The sequence below is a fragment of the Salmo salar genome, chromosome 01, assembly GCF_965601325.2.
Source record: "Salmo salar chromosome 01, fSalSal1, whole genome shotgun sequence".
In the NCBI taxonomy this organism is placed as follows: Eukaryota; Metazoa; Chordata; class Actinopteri; order Salmoniformes; family Salmonidae; genus Salmo; species Salmo salar.
This window is the reverse complement of record NC_138291.1, coordinates 30677071-30694066: the sequence shown is the minus strand read 5'-3', so window position 1 is coordinate 30694066 and position 16996 is coordinate 30677071. Positions and strand designations below refer to the sequence as shown.

At 41.2% G+C, this 16996-nt stretch overlaps 1 protein-coding gene across 1 annotated transcript; it reads left to right on the top strand.

Moving 5' to 3' along the window:
* The first annotated feature begins 6526 nt into the window (after positions 1-6526).
* six1b (SIX homeobox 1b) lies at positions 6527-8820 on the top strand. Its single transcript, XM_014189887.3, has 2 exons — positions 6527-7238; positions 8156-8820. The coding sequence occupies exons 1-2, from the start codon at positions 6679-6681 to the stop codon at positions 8448-8450; spliced, it is 855 nt and encodes a 284-aa protein (XP_014045362.3). The 5' UTR covers positions 6527-6678; the 3' UTR covers positions 8451-8820.
* The last annotated feature ends 8176 nt before the right edge of the window (positions 8821-16996 follow it).

Genomic DNA, 16996 nt, shown 5'->3' with positions numbered 1-16996 from the left:
TCATTTTCTGGTATTATCAGATAGGTGCATAAGCCAGACATCTCCTGTGGTGTTGAGGTAGGGAGTAAGTGGGCCTCATACATCAACAAATGTATGTGGAGCACTTCACAACTGAAGACATGAACTCCACACAGACACACAACACAAAACCATAATACCCCATCTCAACCGCATGACCAACAGATGTCATTTACACATAACAGTAAGACATTAAGACAAAGATCCATGTACATAGAGACTTGCCAGTACATTTTCCTTTGTCAGGTTCCATGACCTAAACCCTCACTCAGAGTAGAGCTACGAACAGACTGCAAACTGACATAAAGATTACATTACAGAACAACTTTGTCTACATGCTCTGATGTCATATACCAAAAATAAGCCATAGGCATATGGTAAAACAGATTGTTTTTTATTTTAGCTTGAACTGTATGTTTGTAATCTGAAATGATGTGAATGTATTTTTCTAAATCTCCATACTGCATTAAAAGTTTATATTTATAAAAATATGAAACTGTTACTAGTTTTTGTCATGAAAAAAGTGTTCATTTGGCTCCTTTACCATGACTAAATAATTTCTAGATTACTTCTTAATTAAACATGTGAGTTGCGTTTGTGTTTAATGTTATGTCTACAGTGGACCTAAATTCTCCAGACAGGAAGCATACGTCTTCTATATATTTAAAAGGCTTAAAAAGCCAACCTCTGCGAGGATGGGGGTATAACAGGCATGCCCTGATCCAACAAGCCTAGAACTGCGCTCTGCAAACCTGCAGTGATCATTTGCACATGCCTGGCAACCTGGTGTTCATTAACCCTCCTATTCTCATCTCAGCCGCTGTAATTCAAATAAACAGCAATGAGATTTCCAGAGGTACTGCTCATAGGGGTGGGGGGTCCATAGCTCCACACAGTCCTGTCCATGGGCCCTCTCCCTGGGATAACCCAGAGCAAGCTCTCCCTGGCTCACTCAGCTGATCCACATATGGATGAATGAGTCAGAAGTGTTGTCACTCACAGGCACTGTGTGTCTGTACAGAGAAATCCTGAACTGCTCACATGGCTTTGGGGGATTTTTAATGATCTTCCACCCAATTCTGATTCACTCCGCCGGCTCCCAAGTAAGGCTGGTTAAGATAAAGGGGGGAGAAGGGGCGGAGGAATGGATGCATGGGTGGATAGGTAGATGGAGAATGTATAGTGGTTTTGAGACTGGACTTCAGGTCTTATCCTCTTCGTAGATAATTTGTATGGGTTCTATACGGATGACCCAAATAAACAGAAGGTGTTTGTCTCCGCTCACTCAATGGAGAGAGAGGGGGAGAGTAGGGGAGAAAAAGGAGAGGGAGAGGCAGGTAACTGGTGTATGGTTACCTGTGCACTGGTGACTTCGTTGCCATTGGCATTGGATTAGCTGATTGTTAGGTATCAGGTGATGCCTCCTGTAATATTGAAGAGGGTGAAACGGCTTTGTTGAAGCCCTGAACAAAGTCTGATTGGAAAAGGGAGCCAATGTTCTCTTGGTCTCATGGGGTGTGGGCCCCAGAAAGCTTCAAATTTCCCCTTTTTATTGTGCCTGTAGATTAGAAGAAAATGAACAGCACAGTCAGTCCTTTTAAAGGAAGACTAAACACTATTTTGAAGAACATCTGTTTGCAATATTTCTACATTATTTGTATTACAGTATAGCCTACAAGGCAACCTTAATAGATGAATGTAATGCATATTTAGGGGAAAAAAGTTTAGAAAGTCACTTATAGATATGTCACTTTTAAAATAACACACTTTATACATGAGGTGTGTCCTGCAGGCTATCGTTCACCATCAAATACACCAATCCAACCACATAATAATGTTACCAAAAAGTGGAACAAGTAATATGTATAATTTTGTCCGCAATTTAAAACGTGCACTGTAAAACATGCGCGGGCGAGCAGTAAAAGAAGGGACCCCCCCAAAACCGAGGCCTTATTAAAAACGGTGACCTCTGATCTCTTGGATGGTTTCAAAGCTGACATTTAATGCGGCGCAGCAGACTGCAAGCCATATGTAACATGACCTGGGGAGCGCGGTACTCCGCTGCTCCACGTCCCACTAATGAGAGGCCAGGGGTCGCTGGGTGCTGCGCTGCTCCAAAAGACCCACCAGCAATGCTTTACCCACGGAGATTCATTTGTGGGGTTCCGAAAGTGAAAGGTAAATAAATGAACCTAAAGTTAGCAAATATATGTACAATTATAAATTGATGTTTAAACGCGCACTCTATGGCGTTTACAATGTGAGATGTGTGTGTGCCTAAAATCCACTGGGAACGACTGAGGTTAGTTTATAGGCTTAGTTGTTTTCGCCATCAAAACCACAACGCAATATTTGACTTCGACATCAGATAATTGAGTTGTTATCAGGCGTGAGAAAATATCTGCACATGTTCAGTCCTCCATCCACAACGAAAAATAAAAGGAGAGGTGCGACCTGGGGCAATTTAATGCTCGGTTCTGCACTATAACCGCAACGTGTAACATATGCGTAAAAACGGTCCAAACGTGCACTACACATGCCAGTGTGTTTCCACCCATATCTATATCTCTCCCCCTCCTCACACACACACGCACACGCGCACCGGTGCACGCACACATGTTGGGGTGTTGTTGTCCACTGAAATGGGATATGTTGCGAGAGAGGCAACAGCTGGGAGTCCGCATCATCGCCACACCACACTGGTGAAATTGTATTTCCAATAGAAACACACCACTCTGTAACAGGAGCGACGCAAATAAGAGTCAAACTCCTTATGACTATTAAAAGTCAAACTCCTTATGACTATTAAGGAGTTTGACTTTGTCTGAAAGCAATAAAAACATGACAGCTCTTTTCCGCCATGCCAAATGTCACCTGCCCAATCAATGTTTACTATAGATGTTTTATTAGTTGTGTTACCAACACTCATAGGCCTTTAAAGATAATGGTAAACTTCATTTAGTACATAAAAATATGAACACTAAATATTCTCTCCAAATAGCCTAACTAATTGGAGGGTCCGTTTTACGCATTGTGAATATCAAATCTCGATCTGTGCATAACGTCATGGGTTTGTTGTTTATAAACTGGCGCCCCCTCCCTACCAGTAACCTACACATTGTCTGAAACCAATGGTCAAGTGGTTTAGAAAATGAGGACAACACATTTCAGAAGACTGTGGTTGTTTTATTACATAGAACGCTACGGTAAAGCCTCTTAATCGAATTATCGTTTAACAACATCAGGACCAAAGTTTGTTTACTAACCTGCTATATAGCCTTTTGTAGCCTATGAGGTGGCCCTGCGAGGAAAGTGAGCCGTAATGATTTTGATGGGAGGTGACCGCAGTGCTCTTATACAAGGCTAATTTTCTAACATGACAGGAAACTCTGTTAAGCTGATAATTGCGGCTCCAATTTCATTTAACTCACTCATGTCAACAGTTGTGTTTTGAGAAAGCAACCAATTCGGAGTATTGCACTTAAAGTGATGAATAGGCTTGTATGTTTTACAACAAAAATGTAGGTCTGGGCAGGGCCTATAGGCCAATTCAAACTAATAGTAGAGAAAAAAGTCCTATTGTGGTAATTAATAATCACATATCCTATACTTCGTCTCAAGTGAGTGAATTAAATTATCAAAAGATTCTGCAAAATAAATCCTAAAATTGTATTTATACAGACACAACAACATTAGGGTTATAAATATATAGTAATCTAAGCCAGACTTGATGTTGCCTAACTGCACTCATTTCTGTTTGAAAATGTTTGCAGCATACTTTGCATAGTTTGAAGATATATAGGCCGATGCAACGAATTATACGGGGTGTCAAATATTATAGCACCTTTTAATTAAAAAAAGTTTTACAGCAATGAATTATTAGGCCTGGGCTATGTCTCGAATTATTTAGATTTATCCAAGTAGGCTAGATATATTAAGGAAAGCCATGGACTACATAGACTACATTCCAAATGTTTCAGCCAATTTGAACAGTATCAGCATTGTTCCAGTCAACAGCTGAAATAGCAGTTTGATTAAGCGAAAACCATCTGCTTGCTTGTGTGAACCCGGCCTTGCTGGACTTTCACAATTTTACTCTCTCCTCCTTTTTATAAAGAAAAAGCTTCAGTCACAAAACGCCACATATAGACGGTTTGATATGAGATATGGGGACGTTTTTATGAAGTGCTTTCTCGGTATGTATTTGTGGATTGTTTTTCTTTCTCCCTCTCATTTTCCATCCACCGACGTTGTGTGCAGTAGCAGAGACGTCGCCAATCGTCATCGTTGCCCGGGGGCAGTGGAGGGGAGTCCACATCTTGAAATAATCACGACCTGAACTAAGATTGGGCACGTCCCCCTGGCTTCTCGGGTTAAAGGAGGAGGCGCGGCGCAATGTGGTAGAGATATTAGAGAAACCTGAGAGCGGCCCATAAGACAGCTCATTTGCTGGAGCGCTAGGGTTTAGAGAACTGAGCGGAGCGAACCCCATAGGCCTCCGCCTAATGTCGAGGACCGACCGGCCAACCGCGTAATATGCACCTTTTATTCACTGAATGATGGGGCCTTCGTTTTCGATAGCCTACCTCAACGTATTTCTTAACTTCTTGTATATTCTCATTTGCATGACAGAATGCACATCTCTAAGGCAGTTTTAGGCTATACTTTGGATGCTCGTTTGATGTTGTTTTCCTTTATAAGCAATACAACTGGGAATAGGTCGAGCAATTATACATTATTGGCCATGAATTCATCAGGAGGCAGTTATGTTGAGATCATAATAATCTCAGTAAATGGTTGGGTCTTACACTTCATTTATTGCATACCCTCGTTCATTTGCTTTTATCATGGAAGTTCCATCTACAAAAGTGCCCCTAAATCAATTTTATAATCTTTATGGTATAGGCCATTATTTTCAAACAGAAGAATCTGGATATTTTAGATTCGCCTCTCATCCAAGCACGAGGTTGGTTTTTTTCACGTGTCTAAAACCACAGAAATGTATTAAACCAACGCTCGATGAAACCCTTATAGCTGGTAGGCCTAGTGGTGTGTAGAACACCAAATATGTTAACAGTAAATTACCTATAACCTTTAACCCGAGACCTATATTTCATATGTAAAATCAGATATTGGTTTAAAGATGTAGGCCTAACGGACAGAATAAATAATATTGGAAATAATATTGGCTGCCCTAGAAATGCTCCTTTCCGGTGTCTACTTCTCAACGTGTTGCCGGAGAGTCAAGTTGCAAATCCTGGGAAAGATAAAGAAATTTGATCTATCCTTCAAAACAACGACTCAACGACCAAGAGCCCGTGACTCACAGAACTCATTTACTAATGGATAGGTTTTATGTTTCACGCCACAACATTGAGGACAGCAGTGGAGAGACGATTTATCTCCAGGGAAATAACCTTAGGGAGGCCGGAATAAAAATGTACATCATTTCGTAGAAATATAAAGATTTCACACCATAATAAATGAACAACTAATGCAGTACAATTAGTAGCCTAAAATGTACTGACGCAAATTGAAACGAAAAAAAAATCGAAAACACAGATATAACTGAACATCAAAATGATTCAATGTATGGCTAATGGTTTAGGCAAGGATTTTGGAAATTGAAAGAATTAAACAAGCTGCAAAAAAATAACATAAAAAAAACAACATAATAACAATAATATCAATGGAAATGTCCATAGATAAGTTAACACATCGGGTAGTCTATGGTGCACATGCGTAAAGAGGAGTCACACCAATCAAATATAAGGCATAAAATATCCTACACGTGTCAGGCCACTATTCCACAATATAAAGCCTGTGCATATATCTTTCATCAATAGACCATCATGCAATATTGACATAGAAGCCTTACAAATTCTCTATACCTGCACGTTTCTTAACGTTTCTTTCCTGTCTAAAAGCACCAACCTTTTTGGCAGGCACTCCTACGTAATGGCACGTATAACTATCATAGGAAGTTATTAAATTATATCACCTCATAAAATACACTACTTGATAATTAATAGACTATGAAAAATAGGAGAGAAATACACAATCTACGTGCTATTAACTCGGTGGCAAGATGAGGGGGTTTATCGGTGACAATAATTAATAATGCATGGTGATGCAATAAATTACTTCAGATATATTCATCGATCTCTTGTACTTCACTTCAAGCCTTGTCTGGAACTTTCCAAAAACATGGGAGGTCCTGCATGAAGAGAATGATAAAAATGCTCTTTAAGAAGTCTGAAATAATTGATTAGCATGTAGGTACCTTTGCTCCCTCAGCTAACGCTGGAGAGGAGTATGGGGTGGGGGGCTCCAATTTCAGTCCCTGACGTACTCCCTCCAGGGAGGAAACGGAGCCGCAAGCCCAGTTCTGCTCGGCTGCCAGGGTATAGGGCAGTGGGAGAGCCAATCAACGAATCGCGCAGCGCTCTCTTTAAGCCTGACATATCTCCAACAGGAACAAATTGTCCCAACAATCAACATCCGAATCTCCCGTGCGCATCAGGGGTGGAGTGGATATTGTCCGGACGCCGGATTGCACTGGGTTCTGGAACACAATAACAAACCAGTGAAGAATATATAGACAGAAAAACAGCATTCCTCTGGATATCGGCGTTGGGCTGGGGATTGAGACCCGACATCATGTCAATACTACCTTCGTTTGGGTTTACCCAGGAGCAAGTCGCCTGCGTCTGCGAGGTCCTGCAACAAGGAGGTAACCTGGAGAGGCTCGGTCGTTTTCTCTGGTCTCTCCCAGCTTGTGACCACCTCCACAAGAATGAAAGTGTACTGAAAGCAAAGGCGGTGGTCGCCTTCCACCGAGGGAACTTCAGAGAGCTCTATAAGATCCTGGAGAGCCACCAGTTTTCCCCGCACAACCATCCCAAGCTGCAGCAGCTGTGGCTGAAAGCGCACTACGTGGAGGCGGAGAAATTGCGCGGCCGACCGCTTGGAGCGGTGGGGAAGTATAGGGTAAGAAGGAAATTTCCTTTGCCCCGCACGATCTGGGACGGCGAGGAGACCAGCTATTGCTTTAAGGAGAAGTCCAGGGGTGTTCTTAGAGAGTGGTACACGCATAACCCCTATCCCTCCCCGCGAGAGAAAAGGGAGCTGGCCGAGGCCACGGGACTGACTACTACGCAGGTCAGCAACTGGTTCAAAAACAGACGCCAGAGAGACAGAGCCGCAGAAGCTAAAGAAAGGTATGTTTTGACCAAAAAAGTACAATCAAATGTTGCCATAGTAGGATTAATAGTAGGAAAGAATAAACTAAACATAATCACATACGTAATTTACCAGAGTTGGAATTTTGTTGAATAAATTCCCAACTAATTTATTTAAAGTGACATGCCCTTATGCTGATTTTTAGAAGGACCAACTAATATTACAATACATTTATACTAAAGTGGTTTAACAATTTGAAATTACAATTCACCACTGTAACTTACATTTCAAACATTTAGTGTGATACCCCAAAACAAAAACCTATGGCCAACATACGTTTGAAATGGAACCAATGACAGACTATTGACTGTATCCTTCTAATTTCGATAGTGTTGTAAATATTTCTGACATCAGAATAAGTTACAGCTATTTAGACAGTGTTACATGTCCAACTGGAGCTACAGGTCACGGTTTCAGTGGTCAAGATATGGAATCAGTACGATACAAGATATTATTCTAATGCAATAATTAAAAGTATTGCGTGGGACCAAAAGTTTCCTTTTGCAATTGAAATGTCAAAATAATAAAAACGGATTGAATATATTTTTAATTGCATTATCCTAAAGTTTAAACCAATTTTGGATTGGCTTGTTCTTGGCTTATAATTGAAATGTCTAGCTTGTATTTGGCCTATCGATTCTGTAAACCTGGGTCCAAGATTGTTTATTCACAACCAAAAATCACCACCACGAAATCATGCAACAAACCAATGATGACAGTACTCAACTTTTGCATAGTTCAAATAGTTACACGACAATACGAGTGTTAGGAATTGGTTGGGCTAAATGTTGACTTGTTTCTTTTTGTGTTCAAATCTTTATAGTCCTCAAAGTGGTATGATAGTATGCTATAAACATTTATATTTCTAAAGTTTTTACATATCTTCCCTTCTCAGAGAAAACAGCGAAAACAACAACTCCGGCAACAACAAACAGAACCAGCTGTCTCCCCTCGACGGCGGCAAGTCGCTCATGTCCAGCTCGGAAGATGAGTTCTCTCCACCACAAAGCCCTGATCAGAACTCTGTGCTTTTGCTCCAGGGAAATATGAGTCACCCCGGTGTCTCCTCTTACCCTATGACGGGTCTCGGTGGCGCACAGGCGGTGCATGGAATGCACGGACACCCGCACCAACTCCAAGACTCGTTGCTGGGACCTCTAACATCGAGCCTTGTGGATCTAGGCTCCTAAAGGCAAACTGATACTATCTTTGAAAAGACTGATAACTCTACCAGCTTGAGTACATATATGAAATTACACTATGGTACCTTATAACTAGACTGACCTCTGTCTGTCGTTAAATTTGGTTAGAACTATAACGCAATTATTTTATGCGCTTATCCTGACTTAGGAGGTACCCTCCTTCCCGTGAAAATACAATCAAACCCCCTTTTACGAACTCTTAAGTCAACGAGACACTTAAACTGGACTGCCCTTTTGCTTAATTTATGATATTTTTTTGTTCAGATAAAATTTATAGCAACCTCCTGCTATGGAAACTAAGAAGCGACGTATTCATTAAAATCCTATTAGTTTCCAATAAAACAAAAAGAGACGTCAATTTGTTTAATGTGTATTATTTGTATGTCCAGTCAATAAAATAAATAGCATTATATCATAGCCTATATTCATCCCTCAAAGATATGTAGGGCAGAACAAATATAGGCTATAATAAACCAAAACATTTTGGTCAGGTTTTCTTCCTTGGTATAGCATTGATCCATCTACATTTTACGCACGTCCATTATAGCAAACAATACAAAATATCTGTTCAACTTTTGGGCAGGGTGTATTCGAAAAGCACATTTAGTTTCTTAGGCCTCTATGTCCCTATTTGGATGGATAGAAACCACGGTCAAAGTTCTCTGTTTAACTCTCCAGACAAAATGGACATATTTAGTCTTTCCTTGAAATTGTTGCTTTAATTTTCACCCAACGTGGGATTTCAGATATGTCAATGGTGTTGAAACTCAAAACATGATCAAGTCAGAATAACAACAAAACATCCGGATTGGGAACTGTAAATGTGGGCCCCAAAATGTTTTAATTCGATAAAAAAAAGGACCACGAGGTATGCACAACAGAGTAGTTTTGTCGATGATATTTAAAGCCATGTTTTGCCCAAGGCGAAGAAGCCTGGTTCTCGCCCGTGCTCCGTGAGCGCTGCGGATCATTACGTCTGCGTTGCGGTGTTTACTTTGCTCTCTCCAAGTGTTTGTTCTGTCGGTTCTGGGCCACGGAAAAGCAACACCATCTGCGGAAGGCGTGATTTTACATTAATCTGTAGTCTACTACGAAGAACAAATAAACCTAGAAATTGATTTATGTTTTTTAAATACTTCCTCCTTCATCCTTGTTCAACATCATGCACAACTTTTAGATTTACAATACAATTAGTATTGAACCCTGTTATCACTCATGTTTTAGGCTAACTATCCTATAATAATGATGGGAATTGAAAGCTCAATGATAAAACCACCATCACCAACAACAATAATAACAACAGTAGCCTAATCGGCTTCTTATTTGAGTTATTAGCATATTACCACAATTGTCTTAGAATAATACAAACAATATACAAATAATAACACTACTGTAATAATATGAATAATTGCTGTTGCAATCATTGTTATTCGAATATATCGAATAGGCAAATGCAAGACTGATTTGTATAGGGTCTACAGCCGCGTTAGGCTGTGGAACAATCCTCAAAGGACAATAACATTTATAGCGTACTTTATGGGCCAAATATCTGCGTCATATTTTGAAAAATGTCTCACTTGCACTCCAAAAGTTTCTGGTAACAGAGGACAACTCCTCTGCCCCCCTACCCCTTCGGCTCATGTCAGGGTAAATTGTTTTGAACAGAGAGCACGGAGGATTTCCTGGGCCTAATCTGAACCAGTTGCTGCTAGCATTAGATCCTGATTGCCAAGATTGCAGGGCTATGCCCGGCTATAGCACGAGGAACCCTGGCCTGGGGCAGTCTGCATCCCAGAGGCGGTTGTCATTTGGGACTGTTTCTTAACCTATCATGACCACCAACCTACCATGACTACCAAATACAGTGCAGTGAATATTTACTATTTACAGCCGTGCATTTCATATTTTTAAGTGATGCGGTTGTTACATTTTGAATAGTTTTCTAATAATATGTTATACTAGCCCTACAGCTACCATACTACTAAAATCAACTTGAAACTAGTTATGCCTTGGGATTCCCTGTATATAAATATATCCTTTGAATCTAATATGCAGGAACATTTGGACCTCATTTGAACTCTAAATAAAGCAGGAACCTGTTATTTGATCAACCCCAATGTATTTGATTTACAGGAGACACATAAACAAGTCTGTCTCAAAAAAGTGCCAGGGACTCAAATGTAGGTTAGGAATTTTCTGCACTCTGCCTCCCACTCACAAATAATGTGCAGAACACCTTTGATTTACAAAATAGACTCTTTAGACCAAATTTGCAAGAAATCTCCCATGTGACTGCAAGCAGAGAAAAAAATATAGCCTGATTGGCTAACAGCCAATAACAAAGGCACCAAAGTGAATGTGCCAGTTAATCTAGCGACAATATGTCTGGTAAAGGATGGACACACAGGAGATTACTATGTGCCATACAGGAATTAAGCCATCAATGTCACCTCTACAGGGGTGGAAATAGAATATGAATTCAATCCCTTGCGGAAACTCCAACAAGGCTTTTAATCACGCCTGAATTCCGCACTTCGGATCCCAACCGGACACGGTGCGTTCACACTGGACAGTTAACATGGATACACACATACATGGATACACACATACATGGATACACACATACATGGATACACACATACATGGATACACACATACATGGATTCACACATACATGGATACACACATACATGGATACACACATACATGGATACACACATACATGGATACACACATACATGGATACACACATACATGGATACACACATGTGAGTCTACTCTATCTGGCACACAGAGAATTCCTCCTTTCAGTTCCACAAGTGGAGCCATGGTGCAGCAGTGCAGCATGTGTAGGAGGAATAGGCCTACGCCTCAGGCACTGGGCTCCTTCATTAGAGCTGAATGTGATGCGCCATCAGGTCCACTGTGAGCTGACTAGTGCCAGTAAGAGCAGCTGCTAATGGACAACAGAGTCGTCAGAAGGGCATTTTGTTTTTCATGGATATGACTTGCAGTGGCGTTAAATCAATGACAGGAAAGACCTTTTTGGGTGTAAATAAACATATAGAGAGTAAATGAAAGGCCGCAGTCTGTTCTAAAGCGTGGGAGAGGGTTCTGGTATGTCGATTTTGGTAAGCACTCAGAGTGAGTAAAATGATCCATCTACAATGAGGACAAAGCAAAAGGTAAGGAACTTGGTCTCGGGCTGACTTTCTCAGGTCTAGTGCCTGCAGGTAGCCTTACCCCCACATGGGAACATTGTGTGAGACAATCCCAGGTATCCATAACCACGGGCTGTATGAGGGGTGTGGGCATGGGGAGGTGGAGGTAGAAGAGGGGTGATGATGGACAAAAGGATCTTTTCAGGTCTGCCGCAGGGACGGGGACAGGGGCAGGGTGGCGGGGTTGTGGGGAGATTTCCTTACCAATGATGCATGGATCTGACAACGCTCCAGCCTGGCTTGCCCAAGAGGCAGACTGTGTGTGTGCAAGAGAGAGAGAGAGAGAGCGTGTGCTATAATACAGTGCTATACACCTTTGAACAGCTGTTCTCTGTAGTGTGTCTTTGTAAATATTGGGAGTGTGTTGTTCATTGTAAACAGCGAACTCCATGGACAGTCTCCTCTCAGACAAGTGGTCAAGCAGGAAGCCTCTGGTACAACAGGAAGCTCCAAGTAGCGTTGGCGAAAGAAATATTTATCTCTATCTCCCACTATGCTGAGTGATGCATGACCCAGAGTTCAAAGACAAGGAGGAGCACAGACTCCTGACGGTCCCAAGCTATTAGGGTGGAAGATAACATGTGTGTCAAATGAAGGGCGTCATGTAGAGGAGACAACGAATGGGAATTTTTATATATTTTCCAATATATAAGGTGATGGACAAGATGCAACTCGATTGTGATGCATTTGAAGGAGGCTTGTGAAGAGAAATATGCCTGGAAGGCCCGGGCTCATGTAACCGACCCTTACAAAGACAAAGCTTGTCCTGGTTTCAGAAGATCAGATATCGGTATTTTAGGAGCTTAGCAGGAAAAGCGATATCTAGATCTTTTTTGTTGTTGTACTTTTACCCCTTTTTGTCCCCAATTGGTAGTTACAGTCTAGTCCCATCGCTGCCACTCCCCTACGGACTCGGGAGAGGCAAAAGTCAAGAGCCATGTGTCCTCCGAAACATGACCCTGCCAAGCCACACTGCTTCTTGACACTGCTCGCTTAACCCAGAAGCCAACCGCACCAACGTGTCGGAGGAAACACTGTCCAGCTGGCAACCGGAGTCAACTTGCAGGCACCCGAAGTCAGCTTGCAGGCAACCAGCCCACCACAAGGAGTCGCTAGAGCGTGATGGGACAAGGAAATCCAGGCCAGCCAATGTTACCTGGCTATATGCAGTGGTCCCAGGGGTGTTGGGGCACAGGCAGACACAACAGGAGGAAGTGGTATGGGATATGGGATAATTAAATATACCCCATTGTCCCATGGGCCATCACCTCACCTACCCCAGTGGTTCATAAACAGCTCAAGTGCATCCCCCCCTCGAGCCACAAACCACACTGCTTCCTCCCTCCAGATCCTGGGTCTAAATGTAGTTTGTGTTTGTTTGGTGACATGAGAGTGACAGGTCCCAGAAATTGAACTTCCATCCCGCTCCCCGCTCCCCTCACCTCTCATCCCCATACTCCAGTACAGGATAAAATACCCTTGTTTGGTTCTCAAAAAAATATTTCAGGAAATGAAAGTTGTAACACGATCCTCTGTGTGCCAAACGTCTCCCTGAGCAGGGACAAAAGGCACAGAGAAATCTGTTCAGGCTATTTTAGCCTGCAGATGATAGAGGGAGAGAGGGAGCAGGAGGGACAGAGAGAGAAGGAGGGAGAGAGAGAGGGAGAATGACAGAGAGAGAGAATGAGGGACAGAAACAGAGCGCAAAAACTAAGGAAAAGGTGAAGAGTGAGAGGAAGTGCAAGAGAGAGAAAGATTCAGAGAAAATAGCAAAAACTAGAGACAGGAAAGAAAATAATATCAAAAGGGAGAGGGAAGGAAAAGGATAAGGAGGGGGATGGGAATTGCTATAAACTCTTTGCAGAAACAAAACTAACAGCACTTTAGACACAGGACCCCTATGCCACAGATACACGTGCACTAAGGAAAATAAACATCCCATTTCTGCCCTATCCTATATTTCGAGCAAGCCTCTCTTGTGGGAATGCCTCTGAGGCTCGTCATTCAGAAGAGGTTCACTGGTTATGCTCTAGTTACAGTCTTTTTCAATCGCTGTGGTGCAATTTTCACAAGTATGTAGTACATTTTCACAATGCTTGGTATAAAACTCAAACCAAATCATCAAAAAGGCAGTTGTTTCAAAACCCTAAGCACATTTTCAATTGACTACTCTAAGTACAACACACAATCACAAAGACTATTTTTCCTCAAACTTAATCAGTGTTTCATCTAGAAATGCATGTTTTATAATGCAATACATGGTCATATAAAGTGATGGTGTTTTACAATGCAATGCTCACATTACTTTTGATATGATTGTCTTCTCATTTGTTAAAATACATTTGACTATTACTTAATCAGACTGCTCTTAATTGATAATAACTTAACCGTTTGGTAAACCTATATATTTTAAACTGGGTCATATACTGCAGATTTTGAGAACTACATAATGAAAATGTATGTTTGTAAAGTATAAACATATAAAGTATGATATACAGTGCCTTCCGAAAGTATTCACCCCTTTACTTTTTCCACATTTTGTTGTGATACAAAGGGGATTTAAAATGTATTTAATTGTCATTTATTTTGTCAACGATCTACACAAAATACTCTGTAATGTCAAAGTGGAAGAAGAATTCTAACATTGGTAAAAAAAAAAGATAAATACAAATGAAATACTAGTGCTTCCAGACAGTACTCATAACCGTTCACTTATTCAAAAAACAATTGTGTTACAGCCTGAATTCAAAATGTATTAAATATTTGTGTCACCCATATACATACAATACCCCATAATGACAAGGTGAAAATATGTTTTTAGAAATGTTAGCAAATTTATTGGAAATGAAGCACAGAAATATCAAATTTACAGAAATTAAACACCCCTGAGTCAATACTTTGTAGAAGCACCTTTGGCAGCGATGAGTGAGTGTTTCTGGGTAAGTCTCTAAGCACTTTCCACACCTGACTTGTGCAACATTTGCCCATTTATTTATTTCAAAATCCTTCAAGCTCTGTCAAATTGGTTGTTGACCATTTCCAGACAACCATTTTCAGGTCTTGCCATAGATTTCCATGTAGATTTAAGTCATAACTGTAACTCGGCCACTCAGGAACATTCACTGTCTTCTTGGTAAGCAACTCCAGTGTAGATTTGGCCTTGTGTTTTAGGTTATTATCCTGCTGAAAGGGGAATTCATCTCCCAGTGTCTGGTGGAAAGCAGACTGAACTAGGCTTTCCTCTAGGATTTTGCCTGTGCTTAGCTCCATTCCGTTTATTTTTTATCCTGAAAAACTCCCCATTCCTTAACAATTACAAGCATACCCATAAACTGATGCAGCCACCACTATGCTTGAAAACATGGAGAGTGGTACTCAGTAATGTGTTGTATTGGATTTGCCGCAAACATAACACTTTGTATTGAGGACAAAAAGTAAATTGCTTTACCACATTTTTGTCAGTATTACACAAAACAAAAATATAAACGCAACATGTAAAGTGTTGGTCCCATGTTTCATGAGCTGAAATAAAAGATCCCAGAAATGTTCCATAAGCACAAAAAGCTTATTTATCAAACATTTTGTGCACAAATTTGTTTACATCCCTGTTAGGGAGCATTTATCCTTTGCCAAGATAATTCATCCAACTGACAGATGTGGCACATCAAGAAGCTGATTAAACTTCATGATGATTACACAGGTGCACCTTGTGCTGGGGACAATAAAAGGCCTTTGTAAAATGTGCAGTTTTGTCACACAACACATTGCCACAGATGTCTCAAGTTTTGAGGGAGCGTGCAGTTGGCATAGTAACTACAGGAATGTCTACCAGAGCTGCTGCCAGAGAAGTTAATGTTAATTTCTCTACCACGTCGTTTTAGAGAACCGGCCTCACAACCACAGAACACGTGTATGGTGTCGTGTGTGCGAGCAGTTTGCTGATGTCAACATTGTGATCACTGCGCCCCATGGTGACGTTGGCATGAGCTACGGACAACTAACACAATTGCATTTTATTGATGTAATGTGAATGCACAGAGATCCTGTGACGAGATCCTGAGGCCCATTGTCGTGCCACCTCATGTTTCAGCATGATAATGCGCGGCCCCATGTCGCAAGCGCCTGTACACAATTCCTGGAAGCTGAAAATGTCCCAGTTCTTCCATGGTCTGCATACTCACCAGATATTTCAACCATTGAGCATGTTTGGGATGCTCTATATCGATGTGTACGACAGCGTGTTCCAGTTCCCGCCATTATCCAGCAACTTCGCACAGCCATTGAAGAGGTGTGGGACAATATTCCACAGGCCACAATCAACAGCCTGATCAACTCTATGCAAAGATGTGTTGCGCTGCATGAGGCATATGGTGATCACACCAGATACTGACTGGTTTTCTGATCCACGCCCCTATCTTTTTATTAAGGTACTGTATCTGTGACCAACAGATTCATATCTGTATTCTCAGTCATTTGAAATATATAGATTAGGGCCCAATGAATTCATTTCAATCGACTGATTTCCTTATTTGAACTGTAACTCGGTAAAATCTTTTAAATTGTTGCATGTTGTGTTTATATTTTTGTTTAGCATTCTTTAGTGCCTTGTTGTAAACAGATACATGTTTTGGAATATTTGTATTCTGTACAGGCTTCCTTCTTTTCACTGTCAATTAGGTTAGTATTGTGGAGTAACTACAATGTTGTTGATCCATCCTCAGTTTTCTCCTATCACAGCCGTTAAACTTTGTAACTGTTTTAAAGTGACCATTGGCCTCATGGTGAAATCCATGAGCGATTTCCTTCCTATCTGGCAACTGAGTTAGGAAGGACTCCTGTATCTTTGTAGTGACTGGGTGTATTGATACACCATCCATAGTGTAATTAATAACTTCACCATGCTCAAAAGGATATTCAATGTCTGCTCTTTTATGTTTACCCATCTACCAATAGGTGCTCTTTGCAAACCTCCCTGGTCTTTGTGGTTGAATCTGTGTTTGAAATTCACTGCTCGACTGTCACGTCCTGACCAGCAGATGGAGCTGTTGTTGTAGTTTTGGGGTCAGGACGTGGCAGTCTTGTGTTCTGTGTTGGTCTTGTGACTCCTAATCAGGAACAGCTGGGGATCGTTGTTCCTGATTGGGAGTCATATATGTAGGAGTATGTTTGTCACTTGGTTTTGTGGGTAGTTGTTTTTACACTGCGTGTATAGCCTGTAAAACTGCTACTGTTGTCACCGTCATTGTTTTTTCAAGTGGATGCTTTACTCTTTTTTTGGTAATAAAATAACCATGAGTATTCACATACCTGCTG

What these genes read in the sequence shown, in the direction of transcription:
- six1b (XM_014189887.3), top strand. Translation starts at nt 6,679, where the DNA reads ATGTCAATACTACCTTCGTTTGGGTTTACCCAGGAGCAAGTCGCCTGC. An exon ending in GCCGCAGAAGCTAAAGAAAG is followed by an intron (nt 7,239 to 8,155) that starts GTATGTTTTGAC and finishes TTCCCTTCTCAG; the next exon opens with AGAAAACAGCGAAAACAACA.